Genomic DNA, 13,158 nt, shown 5'->3' on the forward strand with positions numbered 1-13,158 from the left:
AGGAGAATTCAGTCCCATCTGGCCGGTGGGTAGCAGGTGTGCAGTGTGCATGTGTGTGTTGTGTGGGGAGGGAGGGAGGGGTTTGCAGGGAGTCAGACATTTCTCTTTTCCTCTAAAGCTTTAATTCCAGTTTACTATTGTGGTCTGAGGCTCTCTGCAGTTTAAGTTTCCGCATAATTACCAACATCTATTGTTGGTCTCCATTCCTAGACAACAAAATGGTGATGGGGAATGGCAGAAGCAAGTAAGTCTACAGCATTATGAAGACATATGGTTTCTAATTCTTAACGTTTCAATTTTGTTTCTAGTTACACGCAAGACTCTTTGTTTGGGAGACTGCACTTTTGCAAGTTGAAACACACATGATTCTTTAAGGCTGAATGAGAGAGGCTTCATTATGGTGTTGGGTGTCAAGGTCTTTTTAAGAGTTGTGTTTTCCAACAGCAACAAAGTGAAAGTTTCATCTTTTTATTATAATAAAACAGAAATATATTGTGTAATTTCCATTTTCAATAGATAATAGTCATTCTACATTTTTGTATTACTGCTTTATTATTATTATTATTAGAAGAATTTTAACAACCTATTGGATACCTTGAGCAACCTTACTGGTTTTACTTTATTTCATGTAACCTACAGAATCATGTTCCAGTTATTCTCATTTTCCTCTTTCTAATTCCTTTTCGTCATCTTTTTATCAGATGCTGTCAGTTACTTCTTCAACCGTGAGCTTTTTACTTCGGAGGTTTAAGAACCTGTTCTTCCTTGACTTTTAGCATTAGCTATTAAGTTAGCTCCCTTTTATACTCCTATCAACTCTACCTTTTCAAACTTTTAAGTATTTCCCGTTCCTTTTATTTTTCACTGCTGTGCAACTTCAGACTGGAAAATCTTTTGGCATATGTGCTTTTTATGGGAGTTGGCATGCAAAGCATTACTTAAGAAAAGAAGTTAGCAAGCCATCATACTTCTTTTCTAGTTTTTAACTTCATGCTACTACAGTAGATGACACTTTCCTACTGTATTTCACGGGGTTTTCATGGTGAACTGACTTAATTCCTAACATAGAGTGGAGCTGGTGCTGTGTTGCCAAGAGAAGTCCATCTAGTTTGACAGACAAAATGATAAGTGTTTCTCTGGCCATCATTGTAAAGATCTCCCTTGTATTTGCTTTATGAAGTTAAATGGAAGAGGTCAGCCCCTTTGACAGAGCAGATTCTTTTTTCTAGCAATAAGGCTTTGCATGAAAACATTTTTTATTAAGCAAGTCATCCATACTGCACCGTAGGCTGTTTGAGTGTAACAGTATGTTACAGCCTGCAAAGTTAATGCAGTTAATATTCAACTGAACTTTTGGGGGGTTGCTAATCCCTTAGGCGGGCTTAGCAGAAAGGGCAAACGTATTTATAGCACTTTGAATCAGACTGCAGTGAACAAGTAAGAGTATGTGTTATACCATTCAAATGTTATACAATTTCAGGAAAGCTCAGTGCATAGTCATCTTTTAATAGTACTTATGTTAGCGATATACCTCATCTGTATGCAACGGAATTGGTGGTTCAGTGGACAACAGGTCTGTTAAAATGAGATCGTGTAAGGTCTTGAGATTCCTGTTCTGGTGATAAATTCTGCCAGTTCTGAACAGATTTATGGGCTGTTTAATTAGGAACTAACTGTATTCTTTAAGCTCTGTCATTTGTATTATTCCCTAATAGGATTTAATTGGACTTTGTCGTGTATCTGACTATGACTGAGTACATGCAGGGTTGTCAATAGCCTAGTTTATATAGACCACCGTATCTTACTATCTTTGTAGAAGTAAGAAGATCATTCCTGAATGATTTTTCCTGTGGAGTGGAAGTGTGGCATTGGTCAGAGCTTGCTTTGGTTAGAGGCCTGGGTGCATTGGGCAGAAGAGAACAGGGTTAAGTCACAGGCAGCAGGAAGTTCTCGGAGAAGCTGAAGGGCCCAGACTGAGAATCTCCAAAAAGAGGAGGGTCATGTTTCCTTGAGACAGAAACTCACCATGTTTATGTCATGGACACAACTTGTAGTCAGTGTACTGTTATACGGTAAAGCACATGAAGACCGCGTAATGCTACGAACCCATCAGGGTAAGAGAAAAAGAAATTACGGATCTAGATTTTCCACAGTTTTTGATTCTGTGGGATTTTTAGTCAAAGGAATAAGAGGTCCATGAACTGGTAGTCAACAAAAAGTTATTTGTATATTTTCTTTTATTTTTAGTGAGAGATGAATCAGTATGTCTGCTAACAGCTGTACTCCGTACAGTAGATGTTTAAGGTGGAGTTTTGTTGTCATACAAACATAGAATACAGGCCTAATGTGGCCATTCTATTCTAATTAAGATTTATTTAATATATTTTACATTTTGACCATTTTTACAATTTTTTTCTAGATACTGTATACTGTAGTGAATGACTGCATCATAGAATTTGACCTCAGAGGTGGCTCAGATGCCTGAATTTATGCGTGTGCTCAAATCATTGATTTGCCAGATTACCTGCACCCACTCCTTTTCCCTTTTGATCTGTGTAAACCACATTGGTCATTCATAATCATTCAGAAAAAAAAGTCATACAAAATAATTTACAAGTTGGAATTGTTAGGAAAAATGGAAATATGTTGATAAAGATATTTAGATCTGTTTATTTATTAAATTTTCAATTAAAAATAAAATGACTGAATACCAGGTTAAGTTAAAGTTATGTATTGGTGTTGTTTATGTCTGAAGTACCAGAAAATAACTAGTTTATTATATGCAAAATTTCAAATTCCAGAATATATTAAAATATTAGCTCAAAGGTCAAAAGCCTCTCCCAAAGAAGAATGGAAATTAGAAGGGAATTTGGGCTAACAAGGTTAAGACACAGTGGGTCTGTAACCAGTGCACACAGGTGATGTGACTGCCACTTAGGCGGGGTTCCTTTGATTCCTCAGCCTGAATGCCCCCAGCTCATGGTTAGATCATGCAAATCCTAACCCAGATTCACCCTTATGCCTCTACATCTGTAGTTGGAGTCCACAATATTTCTTTCATTTTATTATACATTATATACAGACATCCAGAGTAAACTACACAGATTATGCTGGTGAAGGTATCCTGGATCTTTCCTATATATCCTGCAGCCGTCTTGGAGCTTAGATATACATGAAACCATCTGCAGTTTTACTGGGAAAATAAAGAGTTAACACTCCAGTGATGTTAACTGTGATAAAAGCTGTGTGTGTGTTACTTTGCTGTACTATATACATTTATAAGCTCTTTTTATAGTAGCACTCCTGGTAGCATTCCCAGGAGCAGTCCAAGTCCAATCAGGACTGGTATGCCATTGTGCAAGGTGTCGTTCTAATTCATGTGTAAATGTGGAGTGGTTGCTGCCCTGAGGATATTACAGTGAAATTACAAACAGTATAAAAAATAGTATAAGGTGTTGAGGAGAAGGAGGGCAGCTGCAACGAGATGCATTTGCCCTGTTAGGGTTGCTGTACATACAGCCTGGTTCCAAGTGTTGGACATTTCACTTATTGACAGGTCTGCTCCCTTCAAGAAAATTAGCCTCTTTGTCTTTAGTCTGTCTTAGTTGTTTAAACAGAAATGTAGAAAGTATGAAATGAATCATTCCTCTGATTCTTTTAATGTCATGCTCTGTCTCTAGTCATGACCAACCCTGGATGTCTCAAGGAAAGTTGTAAGAGCCTCACAATGGGCAGATATGGGGTAATCTTCTCTCTACATGGTCTCATTCTAATATTTCATTATTAGAATTTAATTCAAGCCTTGAAGTTTAAAAAATATTTGTCATTTCCCCTCCTCCACCATCCACTGTGTTTAAAGTATGAAGTATCTTCCTCCAAGCCTCTGATCTGATCTATTCTTGAGGTAGTTCTACCTCTTACTTGATGTGCAGACAAAATTCACAGTTTGGGAACTACTGTGACGGTTTTGTTTCCTCTGATGCCAGAAGACACTGGTAGACGCCCTTCTGTAGGGAGGTGGGAGAAGGCAGAAGCATGTTGAGCACTTATGGCCTGTGTGTTTGCATGTCACCATATGTCAAAGCTGTGGCTGGATTTCTCCCATTTCTTTGAATATTTTTAGAGGCTAATTTACAGTAAAGTGCAATAGGAAATAACCATAAATAAATCTGGGAGTCTTTGTATTAATTTCTTCTGCTAGCTGTGTACATATGAGCAGCTTGCCATTTGCATATGTGAATCTTGTCATAACAATTTCAGGAAGTGATTTGTTAATAATCAAGTTCTCAGAACAGCTTTAAATCAGTAATTGATGTAGGTCTGGATAAAGCAAGCCTTCCGCCTGCCTATTTTGTGGAGCATTTTTGGCAAGTTTCAAGCTAGCGTGAAAACTAGCCATCAGAATAAAATTTAGGACAGCTGGGATGCTTTGCAGTGAAGACTTTTGGCTCCATAGTTCAAATAATCACAATAGCAGCTCAATTTAGCCTTTGGCTGGATAGGTTTGGCAGGGCACAATGAAAAATAATTATTTCATGGCCTGCTTATTTGTCCCTTAACAAATAAACTCTCTGACCTATGCAGGCTTATGTAAATATGCTGCCGTATGTGGGGTTGTAGAACACTGTAATGTCCCCATTTGGAAATATGTTTTATTTTGCCCTGATGTTACAAACTTTTTTTTAGAGTTCTGTTTGGGAAGCAAAGAAAGGGATGGCAGGCATGAGATGCTGAAGCCCAGACAGCCAGGCTGAGTCTAAAAAGCCATCAAACAGTCTTCCTTCTGAAAACACATCCATTAGTATGCAGTGTTTTCACTGTTGTAATAATAAGAGCAATCATGATACGAACAAGTCCGTCTCTTCACAGCCTTCCCACGCGGGATGGAGAATGACAGCTCCTAAGCATTTGGATATTTGCCTGCATGTATGCTGCTTAGCTAACCACGTTTAAACTTTCTAGCCATCTTAGAGCTTCCTGGATATCCTTTGCAATTGTTGTAGTGACAGCTTAAAAATGCAAGACTTGGAGGGGGGAGAAAAAAGCTTAACAAAATGCTCTTTGTGTGTGTGTGTGTAAGGGGAAGTTTTATTGCACTTAGTGATGGAGAGACGTGCCGCGCTACTTTCTGTCCCTTTGATTTTAATATTTGCAATTTCTGTTGAACTGGCAGCAGACAATTCATAATGCTGTGTTTCTGTTTCCCTGTCTAGCGGGGGAAAAATACATGGAACAATACAGATCAATGTTTCTGTCTTCTGATACCACCATTTTGGTTCTCAAACAGTAGAAGGATGTCTTTCCTCAAATGATCCGAAAGATCTCCCTTAGAAGAGCTGCTTTACACGCTTGTGCACATACACACGTACATGCTCAGACTCTCACTGAGGTGGTTATGATCTGTTTTTAATAGTGGAGCTTCTTCTCAAAGTGTCATTTAAAAAAAAATCAGCAGTCATGTCATGCATCAGGATGAATTTCTAAATGTAAATGAGATTCTCTCAGTAATTTATTTACATTTGTTTTCAGCACAACAAATGAGACATCACGTAGCTTCATAATTTCCCATGACCGAGTCACCAGCATGAGGTGTGTAATTTACCCTGATTTAAGATGCTTATCTAGGGGTTCTTGCAACAATACCTGGTGAGGTTTTTATACTACTTTTTGCTGGCTTTTAACTAATCTACTTCACCTTCTTCTCTGTTTTTCAGTTGAAATGGAAGGCTTCTTGATGCCTTTTTTTCAGTAGAGCTGAAAGAGGAATGGCTTTGTTATTTTGCTTTTGTTTGTTTGTTTTGTTTCTTCTGTGTATTTCCTTCTCATTCTGGTAAAAATCATAGGAGGCTTCCAGTAGTCACAGTGAACGTATCTTGATTTGCAGTCCAGTGATGCTGGAAGGAAATGCTGACTGGGGACATTTCTGGAAAAAATGGTCATCCAGACATGAAGCATAAGTGAGAAGTGTCCTGCAGTTATTGGTTCTCCCCTTCTTTTTCAGCTGAAATACTGCATCTTGGACCTGCTCTTGGCTCTGCTGTTGACTTGCAGTCTCTTTGGTCTGCTGTGTGGCTGAAATGCTACTTACATTACTGGAGCTGTGAAAGCAAATTTTCAGATAATGTGGGCACAGTCATGTGCCACAGATCTCATTTGTTTTAAGCCTGTAGTTGGAACATTTAGATGTCTAACTACTTGCTCGAGTATTTCAGGTAGGTAGATGATTAAAGGTGCAATGTACCATGCATACAATTTTGTACCTCTTATCTTGCAGTCTCAATTAAGGCTTGACTAAAAATCAGGGCAATAGTATTTGCTATTTTACAGGGTAAAAACACAAGAGAACTGTGAGATTTTGATGAAAGTTTCTGATAGTTCAGTAATAGTACAATGTGCTACATTTCATAATTATTCTATGGCAGTAGTTATTGTGCAAAACCACGCCACATTTTTCTGGAAGTCTTCAGGGTTAAACATACGTGAGTGCTCTTTTTCTCAGTGAAACATGAAATTATTTTTTGTTCATTTCCAAAGCAAAATTCAGTGTTTTCCTTTAAACTGAACGAGCAGATTCCAAAAAGAATAGATTTGGACTGTTTTTTAATGTGCACTGTACATACTAGGACCCAGTTCAGATTTAATTTTTGGCCTGCTGGCCATTTCCTTAACATTACATGGGTCTAGCACCAAATTATGCTGATGGCCTGTCTATCACCAAATTATTTACAGAACTGCAGTTAAATTATAGAAATCTTCCAGACAGGCAGTGCTCTGGGCAAATTACTTCATCAAAGTTATTTTCCATGGTGTACTTAAGCAAAGGCTTACAGGAACAACATGAATCTTTTTTTGGTATGTGATTATGCATATGCAGTAACAGTCTCCTTTTTAGAAATAGCTAGCTTTATACCTGGGAAAACAGAAGAAACCCTGATAAGGAAATTACTGATGTCTGTGTTGTCCTCAGTTTGAAGCAAAAGTTTTACATTAAGTGTAAGAAGTGCAGAAATAGGGCCAGCAACAGGATGTCCATTTCTGCACACTGTCGTCTCATTCAAGGTCTTGGGACACAAGTTTTTTTTTTCCATAGACATATGGCTGCACACCTCTGTGCACTTGTAAAATCAGGTGCTGCACAGTTGCACACAAGTGCAAGCACACCAGACAGCTTTACTAGTTTACCTAGTTTCTCTTTCACACTGGCCACTGTTACAAGGAGTAAGTGCTGCATGTACGTTTGCATATCTGAAGGCAGATATGCAGTCTTTTCCTACATTACCCAAATCTAGCAAGATTTGAGCTGCTGTATGATCAAGAATATAAATACTAAAAGCAGCCCTAACTCCTTATTATAACTGGCATCCATTCAAGCTCTGTTCCAGAGTTTAGAAATATAGTCAGTGCAGAACATCTATATTTGGGTTTATATGTAATGGTCATACTTACTGGTTCACTTGGAAGCGTGTTGGCATAGATCCCTATGTAAGGACTCTGGGTCCAGTGTTTATGTTTAGCTCAGTGGGGTTTTTTTATCACTGCATTTTTTATTTTTTTTTTTAGTATTTCATTTTAGTGTGTTTGCACTGTGAAACAAGGATGCCTTTCCAGCCTCTGCATGGTTGTATGCTTTTGGTTTAATGCATATAAAAATTTGGGTTTTAGACTGACTCCCATGCATAAATTCTAGTGGGAAAACAGGTGCTTGAAAATCTCTGTCTTCCAGACCTCCATCCACCTATATCTTTAGAGTAAAACTTAGCCAAGTGTAGGTGGCACACTCAAACAGGGCCTCTGCACTCATGGCCCAGGCATTGAAAACGTCGTACATGTGGAGAAAGACAACAGGCTCAAAAACACGACAGTTAAAGGTCTTTGCATACTGAACATCCAATTTAACTTAATTTCCATCCAGCGTTGGGCAGTGTTTGTTGTTAAGTGAGGATTGCACAGACCCTTGGGGCCAGATGTGGGGAACCCACTCTGCAGCTTATCTGGGTGGGTTCAATTCAAGTATGTGAGAGGTGGGGCTTCGAAAAAAAACAGGCATGGGAAAGGCATAAGGTTTGGAGCTTCTCTGTCACTGCACTGATTGTAATTTACGTAGCAAGCTTCTCACAGCCTGTGCTAGTGCAGTATGGGGACTTATGCAATAGCTGGAGTAGAAAGAATTCCTCCTTCTCTCCCCTTCTGGAAATTGCTGTGGTTCATTCTCTTGGTTGAGGATTTTTTATATTGTCAGGATGTGAATGTATGTGTATGGATCTCCTGTTCTCTTTAGCAGAATCAAGACTGTTTAAGAGCCTCCTTGATTTACAAATGCTCTTAAACACAGGAAGATACTTACAACTGGCAACTGGTTTCTCAACAAAATGGAGGAGCCGTGCTCTCAGGGCCCCTGATTCAGTAGCAGTAAGTGCCAAGATGGCTGCTGCTGCGCAAATACGGCGAATTCAAGTGTCTAAAATACCCACGAAGTTCCAGATTGTATATCTCGCAAGTTCTTTACTCCCCCAGTTCTAATCCACATCTCACTTATTGCTAGAGTCAACAGTCTAATAGTAACAAAAAATAAAACCTTTCATCATCTATTGATTTTCAGTCTTTAAAAACTGACAATAAGCTATTTTTTGTCCAATTTCTCAATAAATAGGAACATTTATTGGTTTTTCAGTTTTATTGTATTGCATTAGAATATATTTTACTGCATATAGTGGGTAATGTAGCATCAGGAGACATGTTTACATTCAGCAAGTAACTTCTGAAACTGCATAGCTCAACTAGGATATGAAAACATATTTGTAATACTAGCTTAATTTAGATTACAATACAGAATAATCAGACTTGAGTTCATTTTTCTATTTATTCTGTTGTGATCTTTTAACTAATGTAGAAGAGGTGCCATAAAAAATAATTACAGATACATAATTTACTGATAGAACATCAGTAAAGGTGAACATCTACTTTCATCCCTATCTGGGAGAGAGGGAGGAATTTTGTAGTTAAGGAAGCACCACAGTATCTGGGTTTACTTCACAGAAATCCACCACTGATAGTCTTGCACAGCTTGGCCAAGTCATGACTTCTGCCTGTGTGATGCTGTGTGTCAAATGATTTGGCATGAGCATCTTCTTTCTCAGTGTCCTCTGTTCCTTTCTCTCTCCTCCTAAACAAGGAGACAAACTGGAATCTGATTTAGCTGTGGTAGACCTTGGGATGTGGGGTCCTGAGCCACCTCCCTGCTGCTGCCTACCTTCATGGTGGGAGATCACCTGGTGGGTGTTTTCCTTTCCAGAACCTTTGCCAGGAGATTCTTACAGTCAACAGTTGCCTCTTGCTTACTCTTGTAGTGAGAAATGGCAGTTTGATATTTTATTTTTATTCATGCTGTAGAAGCAGTTTAAGCTAAGTTCTAAGCTACTTTTTTTTTTTTTAATTTTAATTAAGAAGCATTTATTTATTTATTCATTTATTTATTTTGTTGACATTGGCCCCACAGACAAAGAAAGTAAGGTCCTAGTTGTTTCCATCCTACCACCAGGAAGCCTGAAGTGGGACTGTACAAAAGAGACTCTCTGCTTTAAGATGGTTGAGCCACTGCCATCTCCAGCCCTGGCCTTTGCAGAGCTAATGATCATCCTGGCAGGCTTCTCAAATTAAAATTTCACCTGGGTCATGAAACATTTTCCTTTATAGTACAAAAATAGAGACAGTTCTGGGTTATGGTTCATAACCATTGAGTGATAAGGATTGTGTAGATGATAGGAAGAAGAGAGAACTTTTGGGGCAAAAGGCTTCATTTTCTGTGAACTGGGTGTGATGCTGCAAGGCATGGGCTCTTTCTCGTAAACTGCTGTGATTGTGGCTTCTCGGTGTAATCTCAGTGCTTCATTGAGATCAGATTCACAAGGAGTTAATAGATATTCGGTGACCAAAGCCATTTATATTTCTCTTTATACACAGAAGTGAAGTGGAGCATGTAAAATTGGAAAGCAAAACCAAACCTGAAATTCTCTAACTTTATGGCTTGTGTGTGTGTTATTTTCCCATGATCTTTAATTACATTCTGTTCTTGGGGGGAGAGGGGGATGCTAATCTGGTGCACCAACTGAGGGAAAAACAAACTGTTTTGCATCGGGAGCCTAGATGACAGCACACAGCAAATGCAAAATTTGACATTCATATGAAAGTGAGCTAAGCAAGACCAACAGAAGAGAGCCAAAATGACTGCAGCAACAGGAATACAAGTGGTTTAAGGAAACATTTCTCTATTATTGAAATACCACAGTCAACCTTTAAGGTGGTGGTGATTCAATGTAGATTTTGTAGAGCAGCAGAGATGGCTGTTATAAAAGGAATGCATGATTGGATTCAAGTTCATGAGGAGCTAGGTTTAGAAGATGATTGCCCTTCCTTCTTTGAACATACAATATAGTGGAGTTCATTTCATTCCACTGAATGAAATGATGCTATTTTCAGGACTGGTGTTTGCTGTGTTTGCTAATGAATTTCCAAGGGGTGTTTGAGCCTGGATATTTACTGTAGAGATGCTTGCAGTCAGTTGGAAGAGGTGCAACTGAATGTGAAGCTAAACTCTGTGTGCGTACAATGCTGCTCCCTGTGATTCTGCCTGCAGTTGTCTATTCAACATCAGTCTGCAATAGTAAATAATTTGTAAGAGTCCAGCTGTGAATTAAACAACCTCTACAAACAGCATGCAGGGCACAAAGTCATGTGATATATTTTTTCTTCTCTCACTGGATAAGATAGTCTTTCAAAAATTATTCCTACTTCCAGTGAAAACAGATAGTTTCCATAGTAAGGTGAACTTCAGCTTGCAATTAATTAAATCTTGTTTGCAGCCTTGAAACTTCTGGTATTTTCAGGAGTATTTGTGTGAACAAAACAAAAATGTGTGAACATTGGCCAGAATGAGGTGGAATTAAAAATCTTGGGAATGCTCCCATGCCAGTTCCAACCCATGAAAACCAATGAACTGGGTGGATGATTTTGCAGGTATAGGAAAAATGGCCTCTGCCCTGTTCTTTGATTTTGACCTCATCCTCATCCCCTTGGCTTGGAGCTAGATGCTCCACAGGGTGCTGAGTTTCTGTACAGAAGTGAATGTGTTCTGCTATACAGCTTGACTTAGTAGCACTATATGCATGCAAGATGTAACTATTTATCAGAATTAGGGGTCAGTAGGCTATCTAAAATGGAATTCCCAGGGTGTTTTAATGCTGTGTTTAAAGACAGTGGAGAATCTGGCCTAAAGGTATCCTGAGTAAATAAAGCCTTAGGCACAGGTCTTACCTCGACTCTCCACTCATTATTTTTCATGTTCATTCGTGTACTGTTCAGATGTCAGTGGGAATTTTTGCCATGGTGGGTAGCATGTTCCAAAGGACCTAAGTTCTTCCTGGGGAGGAGGACCAGGGCAACTGTGATGTGTGCCAATTCAGCACCTCTGAGTGGCACATGAGAGCATCTCTCCTGCTCCTCAGTGGCACTAATGCATGAATTGTATAATCATGGAGCCAACTCCATGGGCAGGATGTCTTATACCTTTCCCAGCTGTGACTAGTGTGGATCCGTATGGTGATATCAAAGATGAAATGAACTTTTGTGTAATTGGATATGTCTATTGTGAACGGAGCGTCACTCAACAGCCATGTTGTGATCACATTCTGGACGGTTTACCTTTACCCCCAGGAACATGTGTTACAGTGAGCTTTAATCTGGGTTCAAATTTTAAATCTTAATTTTGATGTGAACCCTTTGGGGGGAGGAAAAAAGAAAGGTAAATTGTGCCTTGAAAAAGAAAGAAAACAAGTGAAAGGTGTAATGGAAGAGTGTACAATAATCAGGATGTCTTTTTTTTTTTTTTCCTATTTGGTAGATGTTAAGAAAGAAAGAGGACATATTATGCATCCCCCCATGCATTGCTTTTTGATCCAGCTCATTACACACATGTGGTCCCAACACCTTCAGCCAATTCCTACCAGCTCTGTTCACTCCAAGGCCAGTCTTGCCTCCCATCCCTTCTAGCAGCACTCTTGCTTGGGGCATTCTCTTGGGGTGCTCTCTACACTTGCTGCTTCTTACTGCTCTCAGCTGGGGAAAGCACACCACACTTGCACATCAACACCCAACTTCACACTTAAGCCATACAGAGGCCACTTGAGATCACTTACATTTTTCATTACCATTCTATAGTAGTTGGTAAAAAGATACAGTGGCTTTCTTAGCTGCTTTTTGTAAAAAAAAAAAAAAAAACTCTTTTGTAAGGCTGTCATTTTGAATCCGCAGTCCACCAAAGGCTTGTAATTCTTATGCCAAAACAGCACAAACATAAAATAGTTGCACAATTTAAGTACTTTCTCCTTTGCATCCCACTCATCATACTCCTCATCCACACCTAGAGTCAGCACCTGGTATTAACAAAAACCATGTTTGTCCCATTGAGACATTTCTTTTGTTGTGAAAATACCTTTTGTGTACATTTGTTACTTAAGTGTTGTGTCCGCTTGTTCAGTAAACCTGGAAGTGGTGTTAGGAGACCTTTGTGGTGGATGTCCTTTTTCCAAAAGTTTAATGGAAGTGTAATGCTCCAGGATACAAACACCTGGAGCTCAGAAAAGGGATCTGACATGGAGCAACAAGGGACCTTTCCATTCCTTAAGAACATCAAAGTAAGTAATATGGTGTTCTGCTACTATTTAAAATGAGGCAAATAATGCAGGATAGCTTTTCTTCACAGTGGGCAATTCAAGGTCATCAGTGCTGTTAGCCTCACATAGGGTGCGTAGTTGGTTCATTCTGATAATCTACACCAAAATCAAACAAAATAAAATCTGTAAAAGGTACAGGAGGCAGCAGGGAAAAGCCCAAGAACGGCCTTGAAGCAAAACATTAGAAACTGCCTGGTACCCTGACTGCCAGACCAAGGCAGAAAGTCTTGTGCTTGAAGGTATTGCAGGTGTGTTTGCCCTCAGAAGCAGGATGGGAGCATATTGGATTGGAAGCATGAGGAGGTCTGCAACACCATAATTCTTCTTGGGAAAAGGAAATGATGTAAGTTTCTACTTCTGGAATCTTTCCTCACAACTATATAAATTTAAAGAAATAAAACACAAACAGAAAATTGATTTTTGAATGACA

General features: G+C 39.1%; 1 protein-coding gene across 23 annotated transcripts in view; it reads left to right on the forward strand.

Annotated features, from left to right (window-relative positions):
• ESRRG (estrogen related receptor gamma) overlaps positions 1-13,158 on the forward strand; it is a 405,552-nt gene that overhangs the window by 54,227 nt on the left and 338,167 nt on the right. For 6 of the 23 annotated variants that reach the window (XM_083828184.1, XM_083828165.1, XM_083828167.1 and 3 more), the window contains exon 1: positions 71-13,158. This exon is cut by the window's right edge and continues 46,428 nt beyond it. The exons of 16 other annotated variants lie outside the window; for them this stretch is intronic. Coding sequence is in view for 1 of the 7 variants with exons in the window: in XM_083828181.1 (XP_083684307.1) it covers positions 5,530-5,589 (60 nt within the window). In the remaining 6 variants the exon portion in view is untranslated. Of the gene's footprint in view, positions 1-70 lie in introns of those variants that run through there. One more of the 23 variants, XM_083828181.1, reaches the window with a different exon arrangement.

Source organism: Anser anser, assembly GCF_964211835.1.
Source record: "Anser anser genome assembly, chromosome: 3".
Taxonomy (NCBI): Eukaryota; Metazoa; Chordata; class Aves; order Anseriformes; family Anatidae; genus Anser; species Anser anser.